General features: G+C 40.6%; 1 protein-coding gene across 2 annotated transcripts in view; it reads right to left on the bottom strand.

Moving 5' to 3' along the window:
- Window positions 1-308: 308 nt before the first annotated feature.
- The window catches only part of FGF14 (fibroblast growth factor 14), a 609,423-nt gene continuing 591,598 nt past the window's right edge, over window positions 309-18,133 (bottom strand). For both annotated transcript variants that reach the window (XM_059143847.1, XM_059143848.1), the window contains exons 4-5: window positions 6,452-6,650; window positions 309-3,461 (exon numbers count right to left, since the gene is read on the bottom strand). In XM_059143847.1, coding sequence (XP_058999830.1) covers window positions 3,325-3,461; window positions 6,452-6,650 — 336 coding nt within the window. In that variant the 3' untranslated portion in view covers window positions 309-3,324. The remainder of the gene's footprint in view (window positions 3,462-6,451; window positions 6,651-18,133) is intronic.

The following is an 18,133-nucleotide window of genomic DNA, read 5'->3' as shown; positions in this document are numbered from 1 at the left end:
ACCATTTTACTCTTTACATAGGATGCACCATCTGCTTCTCTTCTATAATTTTTCCAAGTAAAGTGGGAGCCGAACATTTTAGAAAGCAAACTCAAAAGAAAAGAAAAGTGGTGTCCCCTGGAAAATCAAAACAACAAACATTCCCGAGCATTGCGGAGGGATGGGTGAAGCAATCAGCTACCGTAACAGATCAGTAGAAATAATCCTCCCCTACCAGATATGCATGCAAAAGGAATGTCACATTAGAGAGACTCGATGCAATTGACATATGTACATGGAGGTACAAAACACACGGTCTGTGATACAAATGAATTCCATCAGATTTACTATACAGAACATCAATGATGACAGATTGCACTTGCTTAATAACAGCAAACTTAATTTTTGAGGGGAAAAATGGTGGCGTCTTATCCCAGAAAAATAGCAAGAGAGGTATCATCAAAGAGCTAAAATTTTCTTTGGCATGGTAAAGGGGGACATCGAGTGTACCAACTTATTTACATGACATTTCTCTATATTTGTGGGTGAAGCAATGCCATTTTGTTACATAAAGTTGTTTGATGTTTTGTAATATGCCTTCATATCAATATTTTATTCAGTATGTTGTATTTGTGAATACAACAAATGGTATTAAACACAGAAACTATACAATGCAGACAGACTCTTTGCATGTAAATGGAATAGTACATACCAACAGTTCTTGATACACAGGTCCTACTACATGCATTTCATCAATGCCGTCTTTGTCCCATGCAACAGGTGAGGCCAGACACAAAGGAAACCATCTAATTTACAAATAACAAGGACCCGTCAGCAATATGTCTAAACATGTATTAGAAGAAAGTATTTGACATCCATTCATAGGGATAAATGCCCTTGGAGACAACTCATATAAAAAACAAAACAGAGGTGCACATTGACATAAATCTCAGTCATTTACAAAAATAAATCTTGTCTTAATTTTAACCAATAAACAGGCTTGCAGGGGTGGGGGATGGGGGGAACAGCATATCGGGCTGATTACCAGAAAAAAATAGGTGGGGTTGTTTGGTGTGTGTGCATGTGTGTGTGCGTGTGTGCGCGCGCGCGTTGGGCCAAGCAGTGTCTAGAAGCCCATCTAATTGGAATGTCAAATTAAATAATTCGGTTTGCCACAGATTATAGAATACTTGTCTTCCCTAATAACTGGCTTGTGAAATTCATCTTATGGATTTTAACTCATCCTGTTGAGAATGATAAGCTTTAAAACGGTGTCACAAGAAATCAAAAATGGTTGAAGGAATCATTTTGTTGTATTCGTACTTTAGCATTATTGACAATAAATCTACTGAAACGTGTGCTAACTTTTTATTTATTAAAATGAAATCCAATATGAAAATGAAGTAAGCATAAACAGTTAATTTTATACTAAATCTTTAATCAGCTAAGCAGGCCAAAATTTTTAAATGCCGGGCAAGGGCTGTCATGGAGACTTAGGAATGCAGTGGCAAAATAATTTCCCAGGAAATACAGTGCAGATGAGGGAAGGAGAAGGGGCGGGGGAGGAGGGGCATGGCGACCGGGTCAGCCTTCCACGTGGAAATAATCGTAAGAGGCCAATACATGATCCCGCGTATCGTTTTCTATAAATGAGGTTCAGTTTGGTCTCAGTTAACTCTTCTGAGTACGAAACATTGAATTTTATTAAGTATACACAGAGTTAACAAATATATTTCCAAACAGTTTCATATTCCACATTTTGAAACGCTTTACATCCCATAGCGGACGTTTTGCATGGTTTCTTCCCTGTGCCGTCAACGACTCGTGGTCTTTCTTAGCAGTTGTCTTCCCTAAGCTCGGACTTAGGCATAAGGAAATTAAGAAAGCAAAAGAAAACAAAAGCAAATCAATGGAGTGGACCCAAAACCTGATGTTTGAACGTGTTGGTTTGCCTTGAATTTTTATCCAGAAGAATTCAACAGACTGCATTCTGAGCTCACGGCAAGGCACCTCACCCCAGCCACTGGGCAACCGGGGCCCCGAGAAGCTGAGTGACAGGAATGGAGTGGTGAGATACACGGTACCGGGGCTCAGCATGCTGAGCTAAAAAAAATAGTTTTTCCTAATATGTCCAGTTTAAAAACTTGTCATTAAACACCAAAAATATTAAAGTCTAATTTATAACTAACGTTTGCATTGCTGCTGCAGAAAAGAACACAACAGCCGCCTTGCCCATGCTCTGCTGAGTATGAGTGGAACGCAGCCAAAACCGGGGATGGCATTCAGTTCGGTTCATTAAAAATAGGTAGGATTATACGGGAAATGGATTTAGGTAGCGCAATTCTTGTAGGTTGTAATTATTGAATTTTCTTTTTTTTTTTTCCTTTTTTCCCAAATAATGAGGATCAGTAGATGAAAAATGAACCTTAATCAGGCCTACAAGGCCTACAGAGTTCTTTGGACCCACTTTCTCAAAAACCAGTGGGTCTTGCTCGCTGGGCAAGGCAAATGTTACCATTACCAGTAAGCTTGTGATATGTATAAAACACACACACATACAAAGAAACTATGGGGGGATGTCAAACACGTATCGTAGAGAGCTTCCCCCCGGACTGTGTTTGACCCATTTCTCACCCCGGCAGCGCCAACCTCAGGAGCCCAGTATCCGCTACTGGATAGAGCATCTAAGTGTGTTTAATCGATAGTGGGAGCCGGAGACAACGCTCTTAATCTTTATAGGTGCGATTTGTAATGACAGGTTTAGAAGGCTTCCCGATTCCCTGATCGCTCTCCAAACTAGGCCAAGTGCACACTGAAGGTTTAGAGGAATATAGTCCCTGCGAAAGGTCACGGACAGTAGAGCGAGCAGCCCTAGAAAAACGGGGAGCAGAGAAATCCATAATAGCACGGGTTTACAGCGTCTAACTAGAAATTACTCAGTAGTATTCGTGTGCTACAAAATCGAACTGAAACACATGGATGTCGCTGGAACAGGACTCAAAAAGGATTATGGGTAGCTGTCAGCAGGCAAGGTGTCGAGTGTACTTGTGAAGTATGTCATTCTCATGAACCGTCACAGTCACAGAAAAGAGATTAAAAAGGCATTCCATATCTGGTAGGGCATTCCATGGTCTGAGTTGAGCTGGTTATCCAGGTGTCTTCTTGTTCTGGGGGCGCCGCAGGGGGAGGTTTATCCGCTTGCAACCAAGAAGTTCGGGATGGCCGAGAGCGGGCCTCGGCTTCCTTGCGGCCGCTGCTCGGCCACGGGCGCGGGAATGTCTGGCAAAGGATAAACCGCTCCACCGTGCTCGGGGCGGGTCAGTCACAACACCTGTGAGGATCTGGCTATGTCGTCTTACTTTTGTTGACTGGTTTGCCGCCATTCATTATCGCCGACGCGCTTGTGCTTTTACTGGGCGTCACCCCGGCCTTCGGGACCGTTTCGCCGACGTCATGCAAGGATGGCTCTCGGTACATGGCCACTGGGCGCGGGCGGGAGGGCGTGGGGGACGGAGGGAAGGAGACAGGACCTGGTTAGGTTCAAGCATGGCCTAGGCCCTTCGCGCCTGCAGTCAAGCCACCCCGCGCGGCAGAGGCGGTGGCTGTTGGAGCCGTCACTTCCCGCCCCCCACGACAGCAGAGCCGGGATACGACATGGGTGCCTGTGGGGTGGGGGTGTTGTCTAGGGCAGGGCGTGTAAGGGGGAGCTACGGCCTTTTGGGGGGCCTCAGCTATAAAATGCACACAGGCACACACACACACACACACACACACACACAATGGGGGGGGGGCCACAGGCGAGCACTTCACCTAGTTCTCTTTGCACAGCCAGGAAAACTCAGACTTCCCTTCCCGGGTGCACCGATGTCAACCCCTGAACCCCTCGTTCCCGTGCATGTTTTCGAGGCCAGGTAGGTACCCCCTAGATCATGACCGTATTTTTCTCTCAAAAGCAACAGGTCATACTAGTGTCAACTTCAAAACTACCGCTGGCAACGACCAGGAGCTCACTTCCCTGAAGCCAGGGCCTTCTGGGGATCAGTCTCGAGATGTCCTCTCCCTCCGGCATGGAAACTGAAGGCACGGGCGGGGCATTTTGTGTTTTTATGCCTCGTTTCCTTGTAGCTTGTTAAAAATAAGGCCGGAGCCGCGAATGGCCAGACGGCAGGTGGGAGCGAGGCGCGAGTGAGCCCCGAGGAGCTGGGGGCGTCCGGGGGCGCAGCTAATCACCGCCGCGGATCCGGCTGCTCGGAAACGGACTCTAGGGGATCCTGTGCAAGGGCGTGTAAGGCTGACTTGGGGGAAATCAGCAGAGTTAGAATCGCCTGCCGTCATAAACACTAGTGAGTTAGAGCCGTCTAGCCCACTTTTTAGGCTTTGCAGAGTAGTTTTCTTTATAGGCTATGTTATAAAGAGACTCCGTCTCTTCACGGTCAGGCGAGTGGACTGTCAGAGGCACCGTCCACGCTCAGTGTGGCAGGAACACAGAGCTCGCGTCCACACCCCATGTGGATTCTCACATGGCTTTGAAAGCTCATGTGTCCACCAGACTGGTGTGAGAGCCATCAGCAAGGTACTAGAATGGATTAATCTTGGTCTTTGAAGTGCTTCCCGATCTCTCACTCCCACTCCTAATTCAATTAGGAGACAATAGCATCAGAGCATTAACCTTGACTGTCCACATGGTGAAGCCTATAATGAATGCCCAGAGCATCAACAATTACTCAAGTACCTAATTTGCCCTAATGTTTCCAATCATATAATGTACATCCTGTAGGGGTTTTGAAGGTTTGAAATTAATCTTCCTCTATAAATTACACTATGTGATAACCTCCATCATGATAATACCCTCTTAGTTGTTTTTAGGGGACTTCTGTCTGCTAATTATTTGAAAACAGTTTCTCTCTGCCTCAGAAATCCACAAATGCACAACGCACACATACACACAACTCTTCAGTGTGTGATTCAGATGCCAAGTGATACTATTACACCACATCTCGGTTTTAGATATTTCCTGCTAGATAGACAAAAGCAGCTGGTCTCCAGCTTGGGCCTCAGTTAGGGGACATAAAGGCTCTTTTGGTTTTCGTTACATTTATGCAGCTAGATGATAAGGTTTTAGAATTGAGTTAGTTCATATCTGTTCATATTCAAAACAAAGGTTAACATAAAGAGACAAAGTGAAGTGGCAGATAAACAAGATTTATGGACATAGTTTTCAAATGTTTCACTTGCATTTGAATATTGGTGAGTCTGATGGTCTCAGTTCAATTAAAACAGGAAGGCCAGATCACAGAGGTGTTACTTTGGAAGGACAGCAAAACCCTCTCATTTCTTATTTCTACTCTGTCTGGTAATCTATCATATAGTGAGAATAATTCACTCATATTTCAGACTCTGGCATGATTTTTCTTATCCAGGATAGGCCCCCATGGCTAACTGTCTAGGCTTCAATGGCTTGTTCTGTAGGCAAATCTAGTTAAGGGGATAGTAAGTCATCATTGTTAAATTACAAAGATGGTTTAACCAACAAGAATGGTTTTCCAAACATAGGCAAACTGAAAGCTGAATTATACATCCACAAATAATTAATAATTAACCTTTGATATTTGGAATTATCTTATTCCTATATAGAGAAGATGGATTCATGTATAGAGAAAATCAATATACATTTTCTCTTGATGGCTAAACCTTTCTTCTAGGGACAAAAAAAAAAAAAAAAAGAAAATCAAACTAAGTTAGATGAAAGTGTTTATTTAGTTTTCGTAGATCTGCTTTTCTGCCAAAGGTAAACAAAAGTATTTGACTAGACAACATTTTTGAAATGCCTCATGTTCAATTTTTTTTCTAGTTCTCAAATATTAACGACAAGGTAAAGGGCACTCCTGGCAGAATCCTTAACGAGAAAGGTGCAGAAGTTTCTGATTAATTAGCAACGCTTTATAGCCTGCTCTCTGAAAGTCTGATAAAAGTGAAAGTGAAGGTGTCATTGTTTACGAGTGACTATTAAAGAAGGAGGTGCCACACCCAAGTTCACTCTGGAAGGGACAGGTGACACCAGCAAGCTCTTTAAAGGCCAAGAGATTAGCTCATTTTCTGTCATTATAGTAATTCACAAGGATGTGATGACTTTCAGCTGGATACCATCAAAATGGGAAAATACTTGCATTCCATAATTTGTGAAACTTAGCTATATATGGATATATGTGATATATTTTTATATATTTGTCAATCTGTGTATATATGTATGTATAATATGTCTATAAAATATATAAACACACACATATGCACAGTGAAGTGTACAAATCTTAAATTCATCCCTTAAGTAGACATCTGTGTGGCCACCACTCAGATCAAGATATGGAAAATCTCTAGCATTCCATGAGGGTTCCTTGGGGCCAGTGTAGAGTTAGCAATGGGGAAAAATAAATGTGTCACAGACCGAGAGGGATGATGTTCACATAACACTCACCTTCCAATGGCTTGGGTAGAAAATGAGCTGCTGGTTTGGTTTTCTTTACTCTGTTTCCTTTCATGACTTGCCCTTCTTTATTCAATCCCAAAAACCAGGCTCTACCAGATTCCTGTTGTCTATACAGCATAGATGAGTAAATTACATAATAGTTTTCAAAAACAGATTCTTTAAACTTGCATTCAGGCGTAAAAAGTTCCTGTCGAGAGAAGAGGAAGAAATGACAGTTAGAGAAAACAATGGGAGTTTCTCTGAACTTTTTCTTCTTCCCTCCAGAAACCTGTCCACTAGGCTGAAGGAGTCGGCCCTGGGGCAGGGATCACCGGCCGCACCTGGTCCTGCATGGATGTTTGTCCGGGGACTTTTTTCAATATACAACGAACAGAGAAGGATCTGCTGCTCCTGGGGGAACATGCATTAGCAAGAGTACGCGTGTCCTTTCGTAGGAAACTAGGAGACGTGAGCCAAAAGGACCGTCTGGTTGAGACAATACTGTTCAACCAGAGTATAACCAGAAAAAGCACGTTAAAGTAGCATCATATACTTTATATGATTAGCTCATTTTAGGCTAAACAAAATAAAATTTATATTTATGATATTTGATCACCTATTTGCGATATTTCCAAAGGAATATGTTAACCTGATAGCCGCTAGCATGCCCTGGATCACTGATATGACAGGGGGAGAGGTTTTACCTACAAAGACACAATCTGAAACTTCACACTAAAACCGGGAGGGTCAGCTGGCTCGCTAACCAGCCACCAGAGCCGAGGCTGGATGTTGCGTCAGTCGGCCGGCCGTAGGGACAGGAGCTGGAAATAATGACCTCATTCCATGCTTTGGAGCCCCACTGGAATTCTTACAGAGAAACATCAGAAGCTTCCCTGACCGCCACCCCCACCCCCGGCCTTTCTGGAAAGGGTAACATGAATTAAGTGCCATGACTCTCGGTGCTACAGTCCCCACTAGTGGACAGCACAAAGCTCACTACCTTATGAGTATCATTAATGACATAAATATTCAAGAGTGACTTCACACACTTGTAAACCTTAACTGACAATTTAAGGGGCGCCTGGGTGGTTCAGTTGGCTAAGCCTTCCCCTTTTGCTCAGGTCAAGATCCCCGGGGCCTGCGACCCAGTCCTGCATCAGAGTCCTCGCTCAGCGGGGAGCTTTTGCTTCTCCCTCTGCCTGCTCTGCCTGCAGTTCCCCGGCTTGTGCTTTCTCTCTCTCTGATAAATAGTCTTTTAAAAAATAATAATAATTTAAAAATTCAGTCTTCCTAGTTATAGACACAGAAGCCACTTAAATTGTTTTTGTGGTCATTTTAAATAGTTCAACACTGTGCTATTTTATATATATGAAACACAAATGCAAAAACAGAGCTTTCTTGTCACTGATCTTTTAAAAAATACCACTGTACTTGAAAAAAAAATTCACCTTAATAGAGTTTTATGACTACAGAAAATAACTTGCTTTTCTTTTCTTTTAAAACATTATTTTCTGGGGCGCCTGGGTGGCTCAGTGGGTTAAGCCGCTGCCTTCGGCTCAGATCATGATCTCAGGGTCCTGGGATCGAGTCCCGCATCGGGCTCTCTGCTCAGCAGGGAGCCTGCTTCCTCCTCTCTCTCTCTCTGCCTGCCTCTCCATCTACTTGTGATTTCTCTCTGTCAAATAAATAAATAAAATCTTTTAAAAAAAAACATTATTTTCTGTACACACTCTGAAAAACACATCCTTTAGGGACTAAAAATAAAACTCGTCAGAGTTAAAGTTATGCTAACCATAATAAGGAATGTGACAATATTGCGTGTAGAAAGGTTCTTTCAATATTTCCCATGAGGGTGTGAATTAACAAATGGTGTCTCTTGCGGGATACAATTTATTCAGAGTGCCCTATTACTTTAATTCACTGAAAGCTAATAGTTTTCCAAGAGGAACAGGTTTTGTTAATGGCAAACTCTTTTCATGATGAAGATAACATATCCAGTGATTAATTTGATGAGATTAAAAGTAGCCAAAAAATGGGCTTAGACTCTCCCAAAGGAATTTATGTAGGCCTTCATTTCTTCTAGATGATGCTAGCTCAGGTTTGAATGAGATCCCATCTAAATAAATGTTCTGGCTTTCCACTAAATCCTATTTTTCCAAATATCACCCCATTACTTCTGCTAATAAACAACAGACTCGAGGAATTAATCAGGCCAGGCTGCAGAAGGAAGACTGACAAAGGGGGTGCGTGTTCACACGTCATGATGAGGGAAATAAAGCGGAATGCTGTAAAACTAGCTGGCTTGTCCTCAAAAGACTAATAAAGACAACATATTGTTTCAATGTGCACCTTCCATGACAAATTAGACTCCCTTGTGTCACTTGTCTTTTATCAAGGCAGGCCAAGGCATCCAAGTAAATTATTTGAGACCAGTTAAAGCTCATCTCAAATCCAGTTGGGAGTGGAGTGGAGAAAAGCTGACCCGTTGAGCCACATCATTGACTGACTTTTACCTGGAGACACCAGGCCTCCAGCTAGAAAAGCAGTTTCACAGAGAAGTCAACCCTTACTCCCATCTGGTCCCCAATGCCTTGATGCAGGATGATGGCACTCCCATCAGCAAATGAGATATGCACAGTCTTTTCTCTAAGGTGCACGTGAAACAAAATGAAGATCCTTGATGGGGAATAAGTCCTTTGTACTCAGAGTATACCTTAAGGACATCTGACACTAAGTCTTTTTGGATGAAATGTTTGTTTCTGGGGTTTCTGAGGAAGTCATTCCACATTCTCCTTCTGGGAGCTGGGCCAGCGACTTCACAGATATATGGACAGGAAGGCAGATTAGAGAAATGTGATAGGGTCTTGGGCACCCTGATAATTACATAGACTTCTTATGAGCAAGAGGTAGATATGTAGACATCCCTTCTTGAGTAAGCAAGGGAATAATGACATAGCCCGGTTCGTGTTTTAGGGATACACATCTATTGTCAACACAGAGAATGTTTCTGAGACAATAGTAACACTTATACACTGACATGTTGAAGCCCAGTCTCTTGCAAGATAAATTGTGCAACGTGTATATTTGTGTTCACTTTTGTAACTACTATTAATATAATTATCAAATAAGGAGAGAAATATCTCCAGAATTATGATGCATTGTTAAACTGAGTTATGAACCTTCTGGTATCCCAGATGGAAACAGAAAGTCTGTATGTTCTAAAAATTCGGAAGAGAGAAAATCTTTTCTTTTTCTTGGGACTGACTTCTGAAAGATATTTACTTGTGGGGAAAATGTGGCAATGAGCAAATGAACAAAACATAACCCATAAACATGCCTGCTCTCGGTAATAACCATACAGTCAACCCAGTCACAGTTTCGTGTCCGAGTCCCACAATATGCTTTAGAGGGACAGATGGTGTGAGAAGTCCCACAGGTGGGCACTGTCACTGATGAGGTCCCTAGGGGACATGTGCCCAGCAGGGGTCACAAACTCGATGCCTCTCCTGAGCAGGTGGGCTCCAGTGAAGGGGCTGCTGTGATCAAGACACCATCAGGAGGCTACGTGCGCCCCCTACTGTCGGGCTCAGTGTTGAAGAGACAGAAGGGTAGAAAAGAAAAACCTCAGATCTTCAGTTAAGTCTGGTTTTCCAAAGGAAAAAAGAAAATCGGGTTTCTAAAATTTCCTTTCCGTGGTGGCAGCTATGTCTTAGTTCTTGTTTTTGTTTTTCGACAGCATATAGATCACGGGTTGGAGACAGAGCCCACGAGCCTGCAGTGTGAGACCCCCCCCCACCCCATGTAGAGGAGCCAAAGTGCTGAAGAAAGAAGGAACCCCAGTTGGCTTAGCATCGCAGCCCTAACCGACCGTATGGCTCCAATATCCTTGAGTAATCCGATGAGAGCACCAGCAAGATTCTCTAAAACCAGCCGTGATAATATGAGAACACTTATTTAAATTTCAGCTTAAATAGAAACTCTCAGAAAGTGCCGAAACAAAGCAGAAATGGAGTTTGAAGTGTCTTTTCCTCGTCTTGCCTGCCTACATGCAGAGCCCACGACACCACAACAAAATCGACAGACAGCTGAGTCCCAGCAGAAGCCTCGCTATTAATTTGTGCCACTGCCAGACACCATCATCCACTCGAGGACGGAGAAACAGAACAAATAGACAAATATTTCGTATCTCCTTCTTTGTGGTTGTGGTGAACTGAACGCATCATCTGTGTTGTAGAATTCCTCTCCTGAGGCTTCCCGGTTCAGGATGAAAGAAGAGGCATAGGGAAGGAAAGACCCCTGTTCCATAACCCAGAACTAGCGAAGAGCCAGTAACTCAGGATAACCATAACTCAAGAACTAGGAGTGACTGTGAGGGTCTCAGTCCAGCACACTACAGACTAAGGGCCAGACACAGCTGCCCACCCTCACACTCTAAAGTTCAGGGGTGAATTGTCGAGACAGAGCTCGTATGGCCTGCAAAGTCTGTAATGTTCGCTCTGTGGTGATTTGCCAAAAAATTTTGCCAACTCTGCTCTCAGGTACATTTTGAGGACGTCCCAACCGAGAAACATGGGGAGGGGGTATTCATCTCATTTCAAATTACTGAAGAGCTATGTATTCCCAAATTGAACTTGGATTGCACTTATTTTCATGTATACAAATGTAAACCATTTAAGTGGGAATTTTCATGACTTTCGTCCCTGGAAAAGCCCAAAAGGTGTGTTATGCACTGGGGTTTCTGGTAAAGATACCCAAGTAGTAGCCTGTAAATTGCTTTCATCCCAGCATCTATCTAGGACCAAAAGAAAATTTACGTTTTGGTTAGTATCTGCAAGTTTGCCTACCGATGGCATCTACACCTCCATTATTTCCAAAGGAAAACATAAAAATTAGGCATTCCAGATAAATTTACAGCATTTATTAGAATACAGGGCAAATCTCCAATGGATTAAAAAGAGAGGGTAGAGAAATATTTGACATGTACTAGCCTGTAGCACAATAAGTAATTGTAAAGTAATAAATACACAATAAGTAATTGCTGTTCATATTCTATTAAGCTCTATATTTCAGAGTCATCAAAAGCTCAGTACCCTCCCATCAACATCTCAGTAATGACCCCGACCCTGAACTTTGGAGTTCAGTTCCCCAAGCTGAGAGAAGGAGGGAGCCTCAGATTGCAAGTTCTTCCTTGAAGAACAGTAACAAATCATAAAGGTTTCTTGCAAATGTCAAATAAGATAATAGCGGTGCAAAGTGATTTGTAAACTATACATTTACAACATTGAGTTGTAAACTGTAGTTATGTTGATAGTTATATTTATAAGCTCTATATAGAATCACAAAGTGCCACTCAAATGTTCACTGTTATTATGGACAGGGAACTAGTGGTTTAATTATTCCTTCTAGGTTTCAACACTACAGACATTCCTACATACGGGAATTCCAAAGATCCACCTAACCTGAATTCTTGGTTTTGTTCTTGCTTTCCTACTCTTCAGAGATCTCATCTACTAGAATTTATCCTGGAGTCAACAGAAAATTATCTCATTCTCCTTCACCTTCTGTAGCTTTGGAATCAATGATATATGCTTTAATGATACTGCTCTGACTCCGGCCAGCATTTGAAAAAGAAAGGTGAAGGGCGCCCGGCTGGCTCCGTTGGTTGGGGGCCTGCTTTTGGCTCAGGTCATGATCCCGGAGTCCTGCGTCGAGCTCCCTGCTCAGGGGAGAGTTTGCTTCTGCCCCTGCTCCTACCCCCTCTTGCGCGCGCTCTCTCTCTCTCTCTCAGATAAATAAAAAAATCTTAAAAAAAATGGGGAGCACCCCTTAGATTACATAAAAGGGAAGAATGTTCTGACCTTTTAGAAGAATTTACAGTAGTGAACTTAGTGACAAAACAGAATTTGTAATTAACACTCAAAAGCACATAATCGAGTTGACTAACGTATTTATCTGAAACTCTACACAATCAAATATTCATAATATTAGACTATGACGAATGCCCACAGGAAGAAAAATATTAGCCAATTGTTTGTGCATGTACTTCAGACTAAAACATAATTACATTTGGGTTTAAGAAACAGCTTTCATTTGATTACAGGCCCCAGTGGTTTCCCAGTATATTCTCACCAACAAAGAAATCTCTCCTGACTTCGATTTGTAGGTCCAAAAGCTGTTACTTAAGTAGTTTCTTGAGAAAAAAATTGTAAATGAAGACATTTTCTTTTCTTTTTCTTTCTTTTCTTTTTCTTTTTTTTTTTGGCCAAGAAAGAAGCTATTTGACATTTAAAGATATTATAAATAAATAAAAAGATTTATTTTTAGACATATTAATTGATTTATTTATTAAATATATTTTTACTTTATTATATTATATTGAATAAATATTTTTTTAAATGACATACTTGTTTAGAATTGTGGCAAGAACATAATTATTTATTATAACGATTAAATATTGAATAATTTAATTAATTAATTAATATAACTGTGCTTTTGTATATTTTCATATGTATTATATATACATATATAAGAACTTTTAACTATATACATAAGAAGAATATATGTACCTCCTTGCTATTCAGGGACTACATAACAACTTCTTCACCTGAGAATTTGTGAGAGATGCAGAATCCGGGGCCTCACTGCAGACCTACTAAATCAGAATTTGCATTTTAACAAGACTACAGGTGATCTCTAAGCATATTAGAGCCTGGGAAGCATTGGAATATGTTCCTATTACCATTAATAAATTAATAAAGGTTCACAAAATTTTTAGAAAATATCAATTAAACTGGTATTAACCATTACGCTTGCTACCCTTCCTTAACATTAGTATAAAATTTATTAAAGCAAGAAAATAGAAACAAATAAAAATATGAAGAATTTACAAGACATCTTTGAGTAAGACATTTTAAGATTATAAATAAAAATATGTGCCAACTGGTTCTATAATGTTAAATCTGTTTTCTCTAGAATATAGGCATGGATAAATTCTGAAAATAATAACGCTTGTAACATGAACAGATGGTATCAGTGTTATAAATATTAGCAAAAAACTTACAAAATAAATACGCTTAAGAAAGTATTGATACAATCATACATCATCCCCACATACCTGTCGCACAACAGTGAAATCTTCAACATTATAACGATGATGATAATGATAATGTTAATAACTTTTACTAATACTTACTTACATATACTCTGCACCAGGCACTGGGCTGCATACTTTACATAATCAATGAATTTAACCCTCACTAGAATTCTATGGAATTGGTGCTATTATTATCTTCATTTTAGAAATGAAGTAACTGATCATAGAGTTAAGCAGCTTGCCCAAATACATTTTTCATCAGGATAAATATATTTAACTATTCCTACTCATTGTTCAGCTGAAAATATTTACTTTTTTAGATACGTGATCAGTTATAAAAATGGCCCGTATTCTTCACCCTCCCCTGGATCGACGCCTTTTAGTATGTAATTTAACATGTCCTCCCAAATAGAAACAAATAAAAGCTGAAGAAAGTAGAGGTTCCACAAACCCTTGTGTACCTGGCCTGCCTCTTCTACCTCGTACACAGCCATGAGAGCATGCCTGGGCTAGCCTGCTTGAAGACAGACATAGGGGAACCTATGTTCAACCTACACTAGCCTATTTCCAGACACACACTCAAGTCCTGCACGAGATCTACAGAGCAACTTAGCTAAGCTGCGCCTGACCCCACATGCACCAGCCATACATGCTTAACTGTTCTACTACACATCATCTCCTGTGGTGGCGTGTTACATGGTTACAGAAAGCCAACTGATAACTGATACAGATAACTGCTAATTCATGGAATTACTCCTTCAACTAAAAGAAAATATGTATTTTATCTGCTGATCTTTTTATCTATGCCTACATGTGGAAGAAAATATAGATGGAAAATAGTAATGAATGACGTAAGCTATCATGTTGGCAAAGGTGACACATCTCTCTATATAATTGTAAGGAGACGAAAAAGTAAATTCTTAAGAGTGTAAAAACATGAGTAATTCAAAATGAATCTCGTTTCCCCTTCACCCAGCCTGTGCACAACTTTATCCCCCATTCGTCAATTAAAGAAAAATTGAACAAAATGGAAATCGGGTTGGCTGCCATCTGTTGTCAACCATCCCCCTAGAAAAACACAATCCATGGCTGTCATAAATTCCCGAGGGCAGGGCTCGAACGGGATGAGGGTGTCATAGTGGGTGGTGTTGTGAGTAAAACTGAGCTCTCGGATCAAATGCGTCCTGCTGTTTTGTCACACATCAGCTTCCCAATGGTGTACTTCTCCAACACATGCGGGGTCATATGCTAACTCTGCTGAGCTTTACCTTAAAGAGAAACATGAAACTGACAGTGCTTTATGGGAAGGGAATCAGACTGAATGTACGTAATCAAATCCAGAAAAAGTGCTGCTACTAGTTTTTAAAAAATGTTCTGGAAGATCTGAGTGAATGACGTCAACAAGATAACACATGCACACAGGGATATATGCAAGTTTCTTGGTCTGACAGATACTCCGAAGCTTCATCAAAACAGGGCTTAGTGATGTCTCAAAGTTGGATTATCGGTGCTGCCTCATCTTCCATTTTAAGACTTTTACAGATGCAGTTAGTGATTTGTAATTTTGTTACAGCAGAAATATCAAATGAAACCAACTTTATATATAAACTCACCATGACAATGTCAGTGAATGCTTTAAAACATTTTAGAAATAGGGTTACTTCATTTGAAAGGTAAATAATAAACTATATTACATAGTCTCCATCATAATACTATGTGAAGAATGGTTCAGGAACCTGTGCCCAGCTACCAATTGTTTATTCCTTGTCTGCAAGGAAACCGGTACAGAAATGGAGCAACAACATTGACAAACTTCTGTAACAATTTAAGAGTATTTTTTATATCTATTGAATATAAAAATAAAAATGCTGAGCATTTATTTCGTATTTTTAAAAACACTTTTCTAGTAATTTCATGTTCTTATATTTTTATATAAGAATTACATAAATTATATTTTTTCTTATATTTTCTGTAAAAGATCAAAAATAAAAAGAAAACTATTGTCCTTTATCACACATGTCTGGGGAACACTGGTATATTAAAGACTGGCTTAGATGGGACTATAAATCTAGTTAAAGGAAAACTAAAGTGCATCTGAGTAATAATTAACATTTATCTATTTATTAATTTAAGCCACTCACAATGCTAAATGCTTTAAATGCATGATCTTATTTTATTCCTTTTAACAAATTATGGCATTAAAGTGAAACATCTTGGGAAGAGTTTATGCAGAGCAGAACCTCATTTTGGGTTCTCTGAGTCTCCACTAGTTATGCCACTGGTCAACCCAATATGGTTGTAAAAGGGAACCCAAGAAAGGAATGTGACTTGATAACAATGAGGGCGACCACAAGGCAAGTTAAGACAGTTCCAGAACAAATTTCCTCCTTCAGTGAATGAGCCTTCAAGAAAGGACTGGAGGGGCGCCTGGGTGGCTCAGTGGGTTAAAGCCTCTGCCTTCGGCTCAGGTCATGATCCCAGGGTTCTGGGATCGAGCCTCGCATCGGGATCTCTGCTCAGCAGGGAGCCTGCTTCCCCCTCTCTCTCTCTGCCTGCCTCTCTGTCTACCTGTGATCTCTGTCTGTCAAATAAATAAATAAAATCTTAAAAAAAAAAAAAAAAAGAAAGAAAGGACTGGAAAAGATGTTTGAGTGCATTTGGATAAATTATTTAAACATTATCAGCTGTAGCATTTATTTTATTCTTAATTTTATTCTTAACTTATTTCATCACTTTTCCCTTATGTCTCCAGAGAGTTGGGTTTGGAATGGGACTTGTACCTGGTCTGGTGCTGTCAGGAATCACCTATCCCTGAAAGAGAATAAAGAAATATAGGGAGATAGCACTTAAGGAAGAAGATTGCACAATTAAGGGCTTCCAAGATAACTGGGGGAAAAAAAAATAGCAAAATCTGTGTTCCCAGAGTCTGGGCACCGTTGGCTGTGGTGATGGTGTGGGTGGGGGAGGGGTGCAACAAAGACATTCCCAAATGGGACAAAGGCTGGGGAAAGATACTCAGCTCTTTCACATCCAACTAGAAAAAGATTTTATACTGATGGTAGCAAACATTTTCAGTCATTGCACTAGAATTTTTGTTAGTCAAAACAAGCAGAATTTGCTGTGCAAAAAAAAAATAATAATAATGAGGTTAGCCTAGTTAGCATGGAGGTATTCAGTATCTTGCCATGTTCTACCAGATCCCACCTGCTTCCTCACTCTTCCTTTATCATCTTGTCCTTTCAAATCTTTGCACTTCTCAGCCCATTATCTTGAGTAACTGAGTATAAAACGTCAAATATTTAGCTGTGACTCTTACTCTGCCTAATTCTATGGGTAAATACTTCCTTGTTTTCACCAGTTTTTCTTGTACTTAACTCCCTGAACTGTATTTTAATACTACTTCTGTGACTTGACAAACTTCTCTCTGTAGGCTAATTTCTACACACATCTGCAAGCTTTTTCTACTTTCCTTTCTTTAAACCCCACTTAAAATCTTCACTTAGACCTTTCCATTGAATTTTTCTTGGTATTAAGTGCATGTGCTGTAGAGGTTTCCTAATAAAACATACCTAGTAAGAACCATTTACTTGTATAAATAAAAAGCAAACCAAACCAAACCATCAAGAGTACCAGTTTATCCAACCTTTAAAATACAAGTTTCCAAAGAAAAATAAAGCAACTATCAGTAGGCTCTACGATATCCTAAAATACCATATTTACGGAATAACATTAACATATATTGAGATTTATGATTTCCAAAGACCATTCACATGTATTTTGTTTGACTCAATAATGTTGTTAAAAATGCTTTAAGAAGGAAAAACGCATGTCAAAGCTCGTGTCACAGGTGATGATTTTGAGACTCAGAGGGCACAAGCCCCACTAAGCAATGGATGAGATATTTTTATTTCTACCCACGTGATATTTTATGTGCATAATGCTACTACTTAGCAAATATTTATTTGCTATAAAAATGATGTTAAAATATGGAGCAAATTGAAGGGGCTTCATTTTTTTTCCCCCAGAGGATCCAATAAATCATCCTACTGGACTAAGACAGAAGTTGGGAGCTGATGAGACTCACCAACACTGACTGTGTGGAGCACAGAGGAGGCCCACATTGTGCTAAGATGAAAACCTGAGGATTACTTTCTTTTGATTTTGCTTTATTGGTTAGTAACACATTGGACATGATTTCCCAGATTTTGGTAACAACTCGTTCAATGATTCCAAAGGTTAACACATGAAGACAGACATCAAACATGGAAGATAGAGACCAGAAAAGCAAGAAGAGAGACGGTACATTCCGGGGAAGCTGAGCACCTGAGGAGAGGAAAATGCCACCCCAGGACTAGCTTACTCTACCTAGAGGAAGTTGAGGCCACCAAAGCTGGCCTGCTGTGGATTTAATTCTCTCTAAATTAGCACTGTAGGGGAGCCTAGGTGGCTCAGTGGGTTAAAGCCTCTGCCTTCAGCTCAGGTCATGATTCCAGGGTTCTGGGATTGAGCCCCACATCGGGCTCTCTGCTCAGCAGGGAGCCTGCTTCCACCTCTCTCTCTCTCTGCCTCTCTGCCTACTTGGGATCCCTGCCTGCCAA

The sequence above is a fragment of the Mustela lutreola genome, chromosome 13, assembly GCF_030435805.1.
Source record: "Mustela lutreola isolate mMusLut2 chromosome 13, mMusLut2.pri, whole genome shotgun sequence".
Classification (NCBI taxonomy): Eukaryota; Metazoa; Chordata; class Mammalia; order Carnivora; family Mustelidae; genus Mustela; species Mustela lutreola.
Note: the sequence above shows the minus strand (reverse complement) of the source record. Positions and strands in the feature narration are given on the sequence as shown.